We start from the raw sequence: 17269 nt of genomic DNA, 5'->3' as shown, positions 1-17269 counted from the left end.
CCCGAAGGACGCATGCACACTCCCATGCACAACATAGCTCAGGAAAAAAGCACAATGGTTGCAGAAGAAATTGGCAGGAATAAAAACTAGAGTGTTCGATGAATAACCAAGAGCGGCAAGTGGCATAGCAATAGCATTTCAGCTCTATACAGAAAAAGAAACCTCTATGTGGAAGAGTGGTGGGACACAGAAAACATAGAATGAAATCTTGATTCTTGAGATATCAACAATAAGTTTCATCTGCTTTGGTCGTCCGGATCAGGAATATTTACATAAGATATTTCCCTCCTCGTCACCTTCAAAGGGAATTACAACCGTCTTCAAGTCGAGCCTCTTCCACAGATCGTATAAAATATGAGCATTTTCTTCCTCGGGTAGCTTCATAGCCTCTTACACAAAGACCCGCTCTTCCAAGTATGGATTCCTCGTTAAGATAAGAAAGCCTAACATGGTATTGAGCAGAAACTGTCCACACGTTAGGCATGATGATTAATGAGGAAACCGTACTTAGAAGAGCAGATCGTTTGCGTAAGAGGCTAGTAAACAACCAGAAGAAGAAAGCCCTCATCATTTTAGACAATCTGTGGGAGAGGCTCGACTTGATGGCAGCTGGAATTTCCTTTCAAGGTAACAAGGAGGGAATTTCTCATACAAAAATTCATCATCCAAACGACAACGACGGATCCACTGTTAGTATGAACTACAGATTGCAGCATACATTACACATCCACCACGGGTCATATACATTCTCTCTCCCCTCATATCTCTGCTTCAACGATCATAAACCCCCCAAAAAAGTGAAAAAAAGAAATCAGTATTTACTGAGCATTTTGAACAGGGGAGGAAGAAGAAATTGTGTGAAATGATAAGGCTAAAGCTTTAAACCTATGTAAAATCCTAACTAGAACAACACCAAGCTTTTCTGGGTGCTGCATCGGTTTCCTGATTACCATCACCCTGTAAAACAACAGTCTTTCCATTACCTATTGATATTGGATCCTGCTTCTTCAGTTCTTGAGAAGCCATGACTTTCCGGCTTAAAATTCTGTGTATCTCTTCAACCACCATCCTGAAAGCAGAAATAACGTTTGAGGAATCAAGGGCTGAAGTTTCCATGAAAAACAACCCTTGAGCTTCCGCCAAGGCTTTTGCTTCAGCAACTGTCACTTCCCTTGCATCCTTAAGATCGGACTTGTTACCAACAAGTATAGTCACAACATTCATGTCGGAATGAGCTGTTAGATAATGAAACCACATTTAATTCTCCATAGTACACGTTAATCCAAGCATTTTTTTCCATAGCCATAATGAATAAGGAAACAGAACAACTTATAGAAACGTACAAAATAATACTTTTAGTTCTCAGTAGTATATACTAATGCAAGCACTCCTTTTTTTCCCCACTCCAGTGACATTGAAAATATGGAAAGAGAACAAATACATGCTATTATGCTCCAAGTGGCATGAGTTGTAACTGATGAAAGGGAACATGTGTTTACTTTAACTGAAAGAGGATAAAAAACAAACAAATAACAATGTCCTAAAAGTAAACTACAATTTATTATCTCTTCACGAAAATGGAATGACATTGATGAAACTAACTAATTTTCTAGAATACTGCTTCAGGATTAGCTCCACAGAAATCAATGGCCATCAATTTCCACCACACACTTTTTCAAAAAGACCATAAACATCCAAACCAATGTACTCAACAACCAGAAACATGTCAAACTTGAAATAGCCCACTTACTGTGAAGTTCATTAAGCCATCTACCAACGCTATCAAATGTTTGGTGTCTGCTAATATCATAGACCAAAAGAGCTCCAACTGCTCCTCTATAATATGCAGATGTAACAGCCCTGAATCTCTCCTGGCCGGCTGTATCCCAAATTTGCGCTTTCACCTCCTTTCCATTGATGTCCATCTTCTGCGTTTGGAATTCTACTCCTATAGTTGACTTTGAATTGGGGTAAAACTCATCCCGGGCAAATCTTGCAAGTAAGTTTGATTTTCCAACAGCTGAATCACCAATAAGAACTATCTTGAACAGGTAATCCTCCGTCTGCCCATCTTCACCACTAAAAGCCATATTTCTCTCGTCACAGTTTGGGTATCTACACAGCCATAACAATCGAGGTGCTCAAAATCATAGTCAAAGCATTTTCCAATCCCAAGAGGAGAGTAAACACTAAATTACCTCAAAAAGGGCAATCGAGGCAGATTAAATAGGAAACTTCCAAGCCAGGCAAGGAATATCCAGGAAAAAGCAGCAAAACATTACTTGAAGCAGCATCAGGAAAGTTGATCTGAGCTCATCTCTAAATGCAAATGTTGGACAAGTGCCCTAGAGTAATATGACTGGCAACTCCACTCAAGTTCCTTCACACCATGCAATACTGCTGGAGGCTTTTAAACAGTCAACTTCAAAGCTGGTCCAAACGGTCAATCTCCTGCAGGAAAATAGCTAATCAGAGTCCACAAAGCCTTGCATTGACAATGATAGAGAAGATAATTGCACCATATGCTCTAAAAGTTTAACAGCAGGAGCTATCCATTGGATGCAAAAACTTTCTGCCACTCTTGATACTCGATGAGTGTAATCCGATCAAAAACAGATCACTAGAGTAAGCTAAAGCTGAACAGAATCAGCATATGACATGCATTTGAGCCTTTCACCAAAACTCCAAGTCTTTCCCCTACTGCAACAGAAACTTCCGGAGTAACAGGCTCTGTTAAACTGATAGACGAGGGTGGCCCCTATTTAATCTTTGAAATTCTTCAAAAATCTGACCATCTCCCTCAAAAGCAAAGGTCAAGAATCCTTAAAATCACGACAACATTCCTCTCCTTAAACGAATGCTTCTTCCTCTCTCTGCTAAACTAGAAAAACTTGGAAATGGCTCTCGATATGGCAGCTTTCGCTACTTGATTACCAGAAAAATCAGCACTTTACTGTAAGTAAGAGCTCGCCGATGTCAAACTTCGCTCGCGACGACAAGTGCAACGCAGATCCCATCAAGCCTGAGGCGAAACTAACACAGCAAGAAAACCAAAACAAAGACCACGCGGAGAGGTTTTGGAGTTTTCAGACAAAAACCCACAAACCAACCAACAATGTCGACTCCGAAACAGCACAAACGGGGGGAAAGACAGAGAATCGACAGATCATCAAAACGGAAGCTGCCACCAACAATGTTGACTCCGAAACAGCACAAACGGGGGGAAAGACAAAGAATGGACAGATCATCGAAACGGAAGCTGCAATCAATCAACACTCGGAAACCCAGAAGAAGGTACCTAATGGGACACCGCAAAAGCATACCGATTACGGAGATCGAGCGCGTCCTCCTCCTCCTCCTCCTCCTCTCTTCTTCCGACCAGTATACGACCGAGTCCCTCTTCGGATCGTCAATGTGGAATCGAAAACGGATCGTTCCGACAATGCGTCGATTGAATCTGGAACGTTAGGGTTTGGACAGACGCGGAGAGAGAGAGCGTGAGAGAGAGTGAGAGACCCCGAATTGACCGAAGGGTGTGATTCGCGTTGCGGTTTCCACCAGATCTGATGGATGCTTCGCTACGACTTGCTTAGTGACCACGTTCCCTCAAGTCCACATTAATGAACAAACCCAGATGTTGGATGTCCTGCTACTTCACTCTCCAATGATTTGGGAAAGAAGCTTTGATCCAATGTCGGAATTTCAATTCACCTTGTCGGTAGTGCTCGTTGCTCCGGCTACGCACCTGTCATACAAAGTACTATAATCGTTATAGTTCAAATTCAATGTCTATCGAGGGCTACTCTTGAATTTGTGACGTCTAATTAGGATTGTTAATATTGGGATCGTCCCTTTTAATAAGTTCGACTAATCTTGATCGGAGTCATCTATGAATGATTCTTTGTTGAGAGAAGCCTACGACTTGATACTGCTAGGGGTGAGCATGGCCGAGTGGGTAGGCTCCGGACCTACACCTTCAACGTTTATCAAGGGCTACTCTTGAATTTGTGACGTCTAATTAGGATTGTTAATATTGGGATCGTCCCTTTTAATAAGTTCGACTAATCTTGACGGAGTCATCTATGAATGATCTTTGTTGAGAGAAGCCACGACTTAATACGCTAGGGAGCAGGCCGAGTGGGTAGGCTCCGGACCTACACCTTCAATGTTTATCAAGGGCTACTCTTGAATTTGTGACGTCTAATTAGGATTGTTAATATTGGGATCCCCCCTCTTTAATAAGTTCGACTAATCTTGATCGGAGTCATCTATGAATGATTCTTTGTTGAGAGAAGCCTACGACTTGATATTGCTAGGGTGAGCATGGCCGAGTGGGTAGGCTCCGGATCTACACCTTAAAACCGATCATATTATAATCGGTTTCAATTTTTTAGAACTTAGAATCTGCCATGTTTGTCCTGGAACTTGTTTTGAAACCTACTTAGTTTTTTCAGTTGGTTCCAAGATCTACTCGAAAACCTATTTTTCTTTTTCTTTTTTCGTTTTTTCAACAAAATAATATGAGTAGTAATAAAATGATTTAAAGTAAAAGATGAATAATAAAACTCAATATTCATCAAAAGTAACAATCCCTAATATAAGTAATAGAAATTACAATTCACCAAAAATAGAGAAGATGAGGCGAGCGAGACTAGATTTTTTTTTTTTTAACAGTAGATAAAAATTGATTTCAAAACCGGTATGATCTCCGATTCCTAGGTACTTAGAATAGAGAATCGGCCCAATTTCAACCGGTTACCAAAATTTAGAACCAAGTCTCGGTCCGAACTTTAACCTAATGTTCAATGTGGTCCATAGACTTTTAGTGCATATTCAATGTAATCCCTAAATTGTATGAAGATATTTGATATAGTCCTTTTATTAATTTAAGAGTAGGGATCACATTGAAAATTTCCATACAATCTATGGATGGATGAAATTGAACATGTACCAACGACTCATAAACTACATTAAACAAATTAAAAATTTGGGGATCACGTTGCACATTGTACTAAAGTTCAGTGATCACATTGCACATTGGGTTAAATTTCAAGAACCACATTGCACAAATTAAAAGTTTGAAGACCACATTGCACACTGGACAAAAGGCTTATGGACCATTTGTGTCATTTTCCACGAAAAAATTCATGACAAAAATCAGAAACCTATGAGTTATATGGAACCATTTTTTTGTGTGTAGATTATTTTGTGTACAATACAACCTTGCTGTAATATTGATACAAAATATTACAATATCTTCTCACGCAATATCTATGTGGGTAATAAAAAAGTGAGAATTTTCAATAATTACTCATTTACAGCATTAAAACTCATTAAAGGTGATTTTTTTTTTAATTGAACAAAACCTTTGGTATGGTATGAGGCAAGCACGAATCATAATGTCAAGTAAAATGAGTAGAGAGTGCAAGAAAGAAAACTTCTTGTATGATATCTATGTCAGCTTCATAGACAATTTATCATATACAAACCTGCGCATTTGGCGGGAAAAAAATGATAAATAGAGTTGTTTTATTGTAACTCACGCAAGTTCATATATGGTGGATTATCTGTCAATTAGGAAATAAAATTCGACCAAAAGAAAATTGGGAAATTATCATTGTATATAAATATATACACACAATAATTCGGACAAATACGCTACTAAATTACAGCACCCGTGGCACTACTAAGATGCAGATCGAGACTAAGTTCCAAGCTAAGGATCACTTGTACATAGAAGCATCTTTTCCACAGTGAAAGATCAAAGATGATGAGGAAAAACGAAAGCCCCGTTTTTCTATACAGAGATCTAAAAGTAAGAATCATCGGAAAGACACCTTGAAGGTTAAATAAGATGGAGTAACCCAAAAATCTGATTTTGTGTGTACGAATCTCTGAATATGAAAAAGTCGTATTCTTTTATATCTAATTCGCTCATTATACATCCATCTAAAAAAAAATAAAAAAGGTTGATACTAGAGGTGAGCAAATCGGACCCACCGAACCGAAAACCGCCCAGACGGACCGGACCGGTAGTCCGGTTCTCGGTTCTAGAGGAGTTTGGTCCGATTCTCAATTCTTAAAATTGGAACCAGTGGCGACCATATCGCCCGGATTGGACCGGTCAATTTTTTATTTTAATTTTTTAAAGGTAACCCTAATGTTTACTTGTTTGGAATTAATTATCTTAACTTACAATCAAACCAAGGCTCATTTAATTAGTCATTATAAGGTAACTTTTCCTTCCTAAAGGAGCTGTCTCTCCGTGAAGAACTTTCTCGTCATATTCCTATAAAGCCAGCTCAAGCGGGTGAAACTAGTATACTCTATTCAATCTTCAACAATTCGGATAACCAATTAGTCCTATCAGTATGGTAGGAATGGTGTCGGAATGGTAAATGTTTTTTTTTTTTGGCATGTTACCGCTCCAATGGAACCGCTCAGGAACCGGGTCGAACCGGTCGGTTTGATCCGGTTTCTAGGATCGTCGGTCGGGTTCCTAGTTCTCGAGGGAAACTGGAATGGATCGGGAACCGATCACCCATAGTTAATATCACGAAAAACTCCAAAAGGGTACATCTGTGATAAATTTATCACAAACTATTTTTTTAACCATTAAAAGCCATAAACCGGTACATTTGTGATAAATTTAGCCTAAACTAATTATTTTTATTATGAAAAATTTCAAATCGGTACATTTGTGATAAATTTACCCTCCATTAAATTGGATTAATATCATGAAAAATTCCAAATTGATATACATGTGACAAACATAGGGTAAAAACCCTAAACTGATATATTCGTAAACTAGCACATGTTATCCAATTCAATAATTTGACGATCAGATTTAACAAAAATCAATGGAGGATAAATTTATCACAAGTATACCAATTTAGGATAAATTTTTCACAAGGGTACTAGTTTAGGATTTTTTTGTGGTCAAAAAAATAGTTTGGGATAAATTTATCATAAATATAACTGTATGGGGTTTTCCAATGGTGAAATTAGAACTATGGCATGCAATAATACAAGAGTAGGGTTCCTTTTTTTTTTTTTTTTTTTGGGGATAACATTGAATGTTGTTTGCATTGAGTAGTAATGAATTGGACCATGCCCTCCTTCCCCGGCTCCCCCCATTTACTTTCTTTGGTCCTTTCTTTGTCAGTGCTTTCAGAAAAGTGGCCCATTCTTTTCATCCTCCAGGGTTTGCTGCTCATACGGAAAGAACACCCATTAAAACCAAACAAGAACAAAAACACACACAGAGAGGGAAAAAAAAAAAGAAATTTAATTCTTTTGGCATCTTTCTTCGACAATATAATCTTTCCTGCGTGATTAATGAGATTTATGAAATAGAGAGTGATGCATGGCTAATGAATCTAAGAAAATTCGGTAACAATAGTTAGCATGCATGTCCACCTGATGCATCTGAGCCGTTGAAATCCTGCATAGGGATCGATATTTCACTTTACAAAAGGGCTCGAGAGGCTCGCCCGTCATTGGGATGAGCTTAGACACAAAGTCTGGTCCGTTGGGTTCGACCTAATCGAGTTTGAAGACATTAAAAGTTAGGCTTGAGTGCCAAAGTTCAGAGGGTTTTGAGTAATTTTACCCTCAAGATGCCGGGTGATATATATTTGTAGACACGCTGCTCTTAGGAAGCAGTGCTGGAGCACCTCCTACTATATTAAAATTAACAGGCTTGGGCATTGAGATTGGCCCGGCTCAACAGGAATTAGAAAATGGGCCTGGAAATTTCAAAATTGTGGGCCGGGCCGGTTCCAAAATGTCTGATGGCTGTGACTACCTAGATTTGGCAAACAAGCCGAAGATAGATCTGCTCTTTGGCCTATCTGGGTTTCATTGGTGATTGAGTTTGACAAAAAGAGGAAATCTATAAATTGCCCCGAATCAAAGACAAATTGTATTGCTCTCTGTCATTTTGCTGCAGGCAAAAAACGCAAAAAGTTGGTAAGATCAATGGTCCTTCAACTTTCACTTTCACTGATTATTGTAAGAAATTCTTAATTGGACAGTAAAAAAAAGTCTAAAACCCCGTGGTTATGTAGAGAAACTCGAATGTTCACGGAATTAAGGATGGAGTGCATAATAATTTGCGCAGCACGGTGCATGAGATGGGGATATGGCAGCTCCGCTAATTGTGGGGCGAGGCAGGAATAGGGGCGGCTCCGCTCCATCCCCGCCCCATTGTCATCCCTACTGATAATTACCTTTACCGAAGATCAAGTTAGGCAATTGTTGTTATCTTCCCACTCTTGCCTTTTCCATCATATAAAAAACCTGCCCTTTTTGAACTTTGAGGGAATATTATTTTTAATGTTACTATAGTCTATATGCATTTGTCAATTTCTAAGATTTATGCTAGTTGCATGTTGCTATTAAGGGCAACTTGATGGAATTCTGAGCCCCACTTAGCACTTTTTTCTTTCGTCTTATTTTCGAAAGGAATCAAAATGAACTCCAACTCCAACGTGGTTTGGAACCCCAGTGGAACGAGGAAAAACAACCAAGGACATAAAATATATATATATATATATATAATTTATTTAGATCTTTTGTGATTAAGTCCACCCGAGTTCAGTCGATAAATCGTAACGCATCGAAATGCCTATCATGTCGCGACTATTGACACGAACTCAATTATAATCTATAGCCAAATCGGAATAGGATTCTATGCCGGCAATGCCACGCCAACATAGTCGTGCCAAATGGATTGAATTGGCACAAATATATGACCAAATTAGCCAACAAAAAAAAGAAGATTTAGGACTAAACCGACACAATTGCAATAGGACAAGTTTTTTTTTTTTGGTAATTTCTCCACTAATTAATGATATTTATAATCTCGTCCGACCAGTCCGGCTCAAGACACACAACCGAAGAGATCGACTATAGTTTCTTGTCTTTTCTTTTCTTTTCTTTTTCTGTTGGTTGTTCCAGAGGAGGATGTGTCTCTATTCCCTACAATGGCCATTTGGTTCGCATTGTACATTTCAATTTATGCGATGTGGCACAAGCATTTTTCCAAGAGTAGATTAGGACAATGCAAGTGGAAAAGGTCCGACTCCACTAAGAAAAACCCTAAGATTCACGTTGGCCGGCGCTCAATGAAGTGGAGTAGGCAGGTTGGTCCAAGTGCTTGTAAAAAGAGTAAAACTTCATCATATCGAATGAGAAAGGTCGTACGTCGGGTCACACCATGCTAAGGACCTAATAAATATATCATTAGAATGCAAATTTTTCTTTGTTTTCAAAATTCTTGTTACGAAACTGAACGAGAGAAGTGTAGCTTTCGATCTACCCGATTTTTCCCATAATTTGAGTAGTCGATTGGATTACTGGGTAATTAGGCCCGATTAATTAGTGTCTTGGGGACAATCGTAGCGGACACCTCTCGTCGAGAGGTCGAAATCCACGACCCATCTTGTTGGTCCAGGTTGTAGTGGGATGGATATGACATCTCGGGGACACGATTCAGATTCGAGGAGAAGAGATCTCGAGACGGAACAGAAGCCTCTTGATGAGGTATCGGATTCTCATAATTGAAATAGTCGAGAGATGAACACTCGTTGTCGAATGTAATTTTCGTTGATTACAGTCACGTGAAATTTCTTCCATGGAAGCTCGAACGTCAAAAGCTTTGGCAGGTAAGAGTCGTTGGAGCTCACCTCTTCTGTTGCAGAGAAAGAAACCGCCATTAGACTTTTATTCCCATGTTTTTAGTCATGGAAAAAGACGTGCCCTTTTTTTTTCCCCTAGCAATAATGACACCTTGTACAATTGAGTACATAATTTTTTTTTTCTTTGGTTCAATCGAGCATCTCGGCTTTTCAACGACGGATTAAAATCAAACTCTATTAAGATCGTGGACAAAAAAAATTGCCAACTTGGATACCGGCATTAAGTAGCCTTAATTTTAATGCCCACGCTGTTAAATAGCCTTTAATGTAACATCTTGAGACATATTGGCATCATTTATGTATATATATATATATATATATATATATTTACATATATATATATATATATAAAGAGCGACTCCAATCGTCCAAAAAGGCACGCACTCCAGCTGCTCATCGCCAATGTCTAATTGGAGATGACACAATCTTTGCTAACTGAGTAATTAAATTTCACTAAGTATGCGAGCTGCGTCGGCAAAATCACATCACATGACAATTCATTTGACTCATGCCACACATTGAGCCAATGAAAAAAGAAATGGAGATACTTAATTGAACACATCTAAAGTTTAGGTAGTTAATTGCAGTACAAATGAAAATTTAGGTATTTACGGTGTCATTACCTTCTTTATGGTGATTAGCAATAGTGAGAAGCTCACAGCACAGCAGATGCCTCAGTTGCCTTTCCACCTTTCTTTTGGTGCGAGGATTTTCCTACAAAAATCTATTAATCAACTGATTTTTCCCCATATCTCTCCACAATCAAAATCTTCTTTCCAAGACTTACTCGACACACAATAACAACGAAAAGAAGCATATTTAAAGAGATGAATCTTCGATTTAGTCTTGCAATCCTTTTAACTAGGAAATCATCAAAACCTTTTGAAACACGTAGTATCAACATTGAACAATAAGTAAATGAGAGTTCTATACTTTTGCAGAACTCAAACAGAGCTTTCCTTGGTGGAAATTTTGAAGGGAAAAAACATAAGAAGTAACTAGCATCGACAAACAAACGGGCTACACCACCATCGTCGGTGAGAATGGACAAGATACATGTGGGATTTGCGGGGATATGAATGGCTATATTTCTGAGAGCGAACTCCAATTCTTCCTCTTTTCATAATCATACTTTCCATAATGAATTTCATATCTTCCGGCATTGCTCTTTTTTCTTGGCAAGAACGAGAGCCTGGATTTTGAAGCCCGGAGGGAAAGAAAGCCTCTAGTGGGGGGACTCCTAAAAGAGTTTAACAGAAAGGCAAATCTTTCGGTTCTAGGTTCGAGTGATGATTCACTAGTAAGAGATCAACGAAAATCAAGCCTATCCTGATAGATAAAAATAATATTTTACGAGAAGCATAAGGCAGCAAAGAAGAAACAAAATGTCTTCAAATAAAGAGGAGCTAAGCCTTGAAAATCTTAATATCCTGATGCCTTTCAAATCTTCCTAACCATTGTTACACTGCAATAATTCTTGCCAAGAAGAATGCCCTTGATGGGTAAAAAATATACCGAAGTTACATTTTTTATTCTTTTCCCGGAATCAGCTAGTGCACGAGAATTTCATATCGCACGGCTTCTAAGTGGTTTCTATTCTTCGTTCGGAAAAAAAGGGGCTTAAAAAAAAAGATCATTTTCATTTTTGTCAACATTTTGTCAGACTGTTGCTGAGCAATTTTTTTGGATGTGAAAAGGACGGACCTCTCTTGAAAACGACGAAAATAATTTGTTCTTAGCGTAACAAAGAAATTTCAAAAAGTTTCCTTGCCAGAAGAGAATTCCAGCCACTCCATCTTCTATGTCGTCATAATGAATCGCACAAGAATTCGTTCGTTAACCAGCACAACCAAAAAGGTGCTTCTTTTCCGGTCCCACGACGCACCAAGAAGCGTCCCTAAACCAAAACCGACACGACCCCCGCAAGGTAAACATTACCAAGCTCTTGAAGAAGAAGAACAAGAAGAACAAGAGGAGAGAAAGAGACATCCATCCATCCATCCGTCCAGCCACCGACACTTCTTCACCACGTCCCACAGTACAAAACACAGAGGACGACGAACGGAACCGCTCGAAAAAAAACTTTAAAAAGCTCGAGACTCGAGGCCGCTGCAGCCGTCCAACAGCGGAGACAACACACGAAAAGCGAGCACACCTGGGTGCCAGCTAAGGGGGGCACCAATAGAGAGACGACAGAGCCGAAAAAGGCCCGAACTTAAATGAAAAGAATGGGGGGTGAAATGGAGTGCGTCCAACATAGTGGTTGGGGGTTCTGGACCGGTTGGTGCGCTACCAAGTTCCCCGCATTTAATACAAGTTTTGACCTTGCAAACCCATAATTCAATCTCTCTCTCTCTCTAGAGAGTGTCATCTTTAGCAAGCTTCTTACCAGAAGAAAACCTAATGGGACCAGCCCTTTCCTTGCAAGCCATAATTCAATCTCCAACCCCACCATCCTTCCATCGCCAGCTTCGCATCCAGATCCATTCATGGACACACCAGAGACCCTTTTCAGATCACAATTCAGCATCGCCATCACATGATAATCAGGCCACTAAGTAGTTCGATTGCCACAAGAAACCCTATTGGGATTATCTGAATTGACATGGGGTCATGGCCAAAGTTTCGATTGGTCCCCCTCTGAGCATCTTGCCTTCTGCAAATTAAGTAGAACGAAAAGAAGTGGGCACCTCTCTCTCTCTCTCTCCCTCCCTCTCCATTTCGTCCAGCCTTTCATCATCATACGAGTCGTTTGCTTTCATTTCGTCCAGCCTTTCAAACTTGGCTACATCATCATCATCATCATCATCATACGTGCTTTCAAGAAAACCCAAGATTCCAGCGATGAGAACGAGATCTCGATCGCATTCTTTATTCCCATACACATTCCAGAAGGAATGCGAAAAAGCATATGCCTATGAGAAGAGAGTCCCGAAGCAAATAGTGATTTACTAATTTCTTTCACTAACCAAGAAGGCGACGGGCATTATGTGTTTTGACGAAGTACAAAGTCATTCATCCCCAGGACAACCCAAAGCAAACACGAGGAAAACGACCCAGAATGAGATCTCTCTCCTTTACAAAAACCCAAAATCCACAAGACAAACATTGTGTTCCCACCCCCAGACCCATCAAAAATACCTGGTCAATAAGATCAATATATATCTAATAGTCAGTCTGGTGCTCGCTCTAGGCTTAAGCTTATAGATTACAAGCTTCCCGTAACTAATGATTTTTTTTCTTCTACAATGATTCCAGCATACCGTCTCCACCATGCTATACAAAAACCACCCAAGAACACTCCCTATTTACACATCACAACAACCAAAAGAACTCTTTGTATAATTACCTCTCCTAACTAGGACAATGGACAAACCTTCAGGGACTCGAAGACGAAGCCTCCTGTCTTGGTTCTCTCAAGTACCCAAGAAGTGTCTCCGCCTGTCCAAGAGGAAAAGAACCCAAAACATGAAAAACTCAATTTCAGCAAAACCCAGTACAGGCATGAAAGTTGAAGATGTTTCTCTTGACCGACACTCAAAAAGCTCAAAACAAGATTTGGAAATTAAATGAAAGGGGTAAAAATTACACGAACGGAGAAGTTAAGACTAAATTCTGCTGTCATTTTAGTCGGATACAGTGAAAAGAAACGGAAGAACATGGACCAAATCATCAGAAAAACCTTTTCTTTTCCCTCATAAAGAACTTGTTAATCGCTCAAGTTTCATTTGGAAAGAGAAGCAAAACATTTATCCTTTGACCCAGTAGCTTAATAATCACTGCTGGCGATATCATCACTTAGAATGTCAACCATGAAGTAATTTCCTAGATTGAACCCACAAAAAAATGGATCTTTTAACCTCAAGCCTAAAAAGAAAGCCATACCTTATGCTTGGCCTTGACACTGCCAGTCTGAGACAGAGCAACAAGAGGAGGAATCCCACCCTCCCTCACAAGCAACCCTCGGTTCCTGACGCTGGCTCCACACAGCTGCAACAGCGTCATCACTGCAAATTCCTTCCCCTTCACCGACCCATCTTCAATCACTTCGACCAGCGCGGCCATCCCATTCTCCTCCACGATCGCCTCCTTCCCTTCCTCGATCCCGGCAAGGCTGCTCAGCACAACCATCGCCTTCTCCGTCATGCCGGTCCCTTGCTCGCCCACCATCAGCACCAACGGCCGTACTGCGCCAGCGCTCACCGCCCGCTCCTTGTTCACCTTGATCGTGCACAGCTTATACAGAGTCGTCAATGCGTCCTTTTTCCCTCTATTGGATCCGCTCAAGAGCAACGACACCAGTGGCGGTATCGAGCCGCAAGCTCCGATGGAGCTCTTGTTCTCTTCGACCAAGGCAAGGCTCAATAATGCACATGCTGCGTTCTGCTTCGAGGTTTCGGTTCCGGTCTTGAGCACGTAGACTAGTGATTTTATCGCGCCTGAGCTTGTGATTAAGACCTTGTTCTGCTCGTGTAGAGAGAGGTTGAGCAGTGCGGTGACCGCGTGCTCTTGAGTCCACGGATCTGTGGACCGGAGCAGAGGTATCAGTGCCGGAATCGCGCCGGATTCCCCGATCAGAGCTCGATTGTCGGCCCTATTCTTTGCAAGCAACCTTGAGGCAAAACCAATTGCAGAAAAATCAGAGCAGCTCAGTTTTGTTTTTTCAACAGTAAACTATCTTAAGCAAATGAAGGAACACTTGGAATCTCTTTAAATTGAAGAAGGCATAACGTGCAATCGTATCTAATACTCCATGAAACCTGAGTTTAGCAGCAGCTGAACGCTTCACGGCCAACGACGGAGACTGCAACCCGTCCACGCAGATCTTTACCGTCGGTTGGAGATCCTCCGGCGAGATGCTTTCGATGATCTCCGTCGAGAAGTTCTCTCTCTGCAGGAACCCTAGGCACGGGGAGAAATCCTCCGGATTCGGATCCGACTCGGCTCCGCCGTCCCCCCGGCCGTTGTTCTCCGACGTCGGCAAACTCGCAAGCCTCTGCAGCTCTCCGGAGATGTCGCTGCTGCACGCCGAGAAGTCACTGAAGGCCTGGGAGAGCTCCAGCAACTCCTCCTCTGTCGCGCTCGAGTTCGACGCATTGGCTGAGGCGGCGGCGGCGCTGCTGTAGCGAGCCGCGAGCTCGCCGAGGCGCATGTCGACGATGGAGTCGGTCAGGTTCTCGGAGACGAACTCCGGCCTGTCGACAGCGGAGCTCGAGAAGGAGCACGTGCTCTCCTTCTGGTACAGGTTGGAGCGGACCGTCCGCATGGAACGGCCCGCGTTGCGGTGGATTTTGGAGGTGGAGGGCGAGAAGTCGCGGGGAGAGGGGAAGCGAGTGGAATTGGAGTGAGAATCTTCGAGAGAAACCATGGCTGGAATGAGACTGCCCCTTCTGCTGCTTCCTCAGTTCCGAGATGAAGGGAGGGTTCTTACGTGAGAAGACACGAGCTTCGTTTCAGAGCTTCAATCGTGGCTCCGAGTTCGTTTTCATGGCGGAGAGAGCAGAGAGGAATAAGAGCTTAGCTGTTGAAGATGATGATGACGACGATTTGATTTTGATTTTTGATTTTTGGAGAGTGGTTTCTGTTGTCTCACGGGTGGCGCTAAAACGACCGGCTGCGTCAGGGTATTGGGTCACAGCTGTGATTAATAATGCGTTTCCATTGGGGGGCCAGGTCTGATCGGACGGTCCCTTGAGGGAGATCAGGGTGACGGATTTAAGAGGAGCTGTCGTTTTTTTTTTTAAGTAGGCCCCAGTTACGAAACCTCATATGCGTTGTCGCTTCTTTTGGCGAACCGATGTTAAGGAGCTGCAATGCTGCATCATAACACTTATGCATCTGGATTTCTTTGCCAGAAGTCAATCTAGCAAGCAAATTTATTTGGTAAAAATTTTATCGAAGTGGAAATTCATTTGGTAAAAAAATCTACTTCTAATAGGATTTTTAAGTTCTGGTAAGATTTTCAATTTCTGATAAAGTTTTTGGCCAACTTTGAGAAGTAAAAAAATTTTATTTCTCCGCTTTAGAATCACTTTTTCGACCACACCGACCTCCGCCCGCCGCCCTCCCCGCCTCCCGCCACCGCCTCGCCCCCCACCACCGGCCATCGAAGATTTTGTTAATAATGTTTTAAAAGTAGAAATTTTCAACTATTCTCGAACGAATTTCTCCGATTAGAAGTCAATCCTGGAACAGAAATAGAAAAATCAACTTCTAGTTAAAAGTTAATTTCCGGTAAAGAAGTGTTACCATGCACGCCCTGAAAGGCCCCCATGAAATGAAATGCAAGGTGAAGTAAAGAGAAGAGCCCAACATGTAATCACCGGCTAATCTTCCTTTTCTTTAGCTCTTAATCACTAGATAATCTTCTATCAATCATATTGATCTTTGTTTTTTACTTAAAAATTAATTTCTTTATTTTTATTTTTAGTCCATTTTTGCAAAAAAAAAGAATAATTTTAAAATATTTTTCTTTAAATATGATCGATTTCATCACTTGCAATAATTAATTATAAAAAAAAATTAATTGTAGACACGTATGTGTAAATATCTTTGTGGGTGATACAAATATTTTTTCGTTTGTTCGTTTTTTGTTAAAAATAAGAGCAATCACTTATATCAAAATATTTTTCAAACTATTCATTTTGTGCGAAAAAAAATTGTGTACGACAATCGGTTTAGAAAAATCCCAAAGATTGATGTGGTTTGAAGCAATAAATAATTTCAGTTGGCCCTTAAGTTTTTGAGTGAAACTGGGTTCAATTAGATATATTTCTATTGAATATATCATACTTCTCTTGCTAGGCTTACAACAAATAATATAGGAACCGATGATTAATTGGTGGCCTACTCTCAATACGTTTTAGCAAGTCCTAGATAGCTGTCGATATTGCATTTACGTGGATATGAAATATTTGTGAATGTCAAACAATTTAATAGCGAACACGAGGCACATTGTTAGGGCCTCAAATGTTCAACTACTAAATAGTTTGTGAGGGTCCCTATCAATTTAAAAGCTAGACGCTTTTTGAATGTCTCGATCGCTTCAGCAAGCTAATAAAGGTGCATGAGCTCTTGGAGAGTCGCACGTGCCAATTTTCACTATATAGCGCGTTTAGCTAGTCTCAAAGCACGCCGATAAATGCCAAGGCACGAATCCCAATGGATATGGAATACGTCGCGTCCCAAATCCTATTTAGGTAGACGATTCGTAATTATCAATTTACGATAGTGGAATTGAGTCTTACAAGAGAGCACACTTCGAGCTTGATCTAGCCGAGGGAATCGAATTCCCCTCGATGAAAACTAGTTACACTGTTGACATTGTCATTTCGAATCCAATTCTTCCTTAAAAAAAAAAAAATATTGTGCCAATACAAATATAAGAAAGTATCACTACTTAGGTAAAACCATGCACCTAGACCTAGGTCATGCACTTTTCACGCAAAAGAACAAAAAACAAAACAAAACAAAAAGAAAAGCAGTGGATCCGGGTTGCGTCTCAGGTCCTTCCTCTTTGATTCTTCTTGGATTTGAGATTAACAATTCTTTAACAATAGTTTAATCCA

General features: G+C 40.6%; 2 protein-coding genes across 4 annotated transcripts; both read right to left on the bottom strand.

The window, feature by feature from the left end:
- Positions 1 to 196: 196 nt before the first annotated feature.
- On the bottom strand, positions 197 to 3681 carry LOC115742946 (ras-related protein RABA5a). 3 transcript variants are annotated; one of them, XM_030677504.2, is made up of 4 exons: positions 3324 to 3681; positions 2179 to 2451; positions 1751 to 2132; positions 197 to 1235 (listed from the first exon to the last, which is right to left on the bottom strand). In XM_030677504.2, the coding sequence occupies exons 3-4, from the start codon at positions 2088 to 2090 to the stop codon at positions 898 to 900; spliced, it is 678 nt and encodes a 225-aa protein (XP_030533364.2). In that variant the 5' UTR covers positions 2091 to 2132; positions 2179 to 2451; positions 3324 to 3681; the 3' UTR covers positions 197 to 897. The 3 variants fall into 3 exon arrangements, with proteins under 3 accessions (XP_030533364.2, XP_048141316.1, XP_048141317.1); XM_048285359.1 differs by having other exon boundaries at positions 1751 to 2133; positions 2186 to 2451; XM_048285360.1 differs by having other exon boundaries at positions 1751 to 2115; positions 2199 to 2451.
- An 8936-nt stretch (positions 3682 to 12617) lies between these two features.
- Positions 12618 to 15243, bottom strand: LOC115742945 (U-box domain-containing protein 4). Its single transcript, XM_030677500.2, has 3 exons — positions 14462 to 15243; positions 13587 to 14313; positions 12618 to 13142 (listed from the first exon to the last, which is right to left on the bottom strand). Exons 1-3 carry the CDS (start codon positions 15067 to 15069, stop codon positions 13080 to 13082), a joined length of 1398 nt encoding a protein of 465 aa, XP_030533360.2. The 5' UTR covers positions 15070 to 15243; the 3' UTR covers positions 12618 to 13079.
- Between the last annotated feature and the right edge of the window lie 2026 nt (positions 15244 to 17269).

This window comes from Rhodamnia argentea, chromosome 9, assembly GCF_020921035.1.
Source record: "Rhodamnia argentea isolate NSW1041297 chromosome 9, ASM2092103v1, whole genome shotgun sequence".
Lineage (NCBI taxonomy): Eukaryota > Viridiplantae > Streptophyta > Magnoliopsida > Myrtales > Myrtaceae > Rhodamnia > Rhodamnia argentea.
The sequence above is the reverse complement of the archived record's forward strand: the minus strand, read 5'-3'. Positions and strand labels throughout refer to the sequence as shown.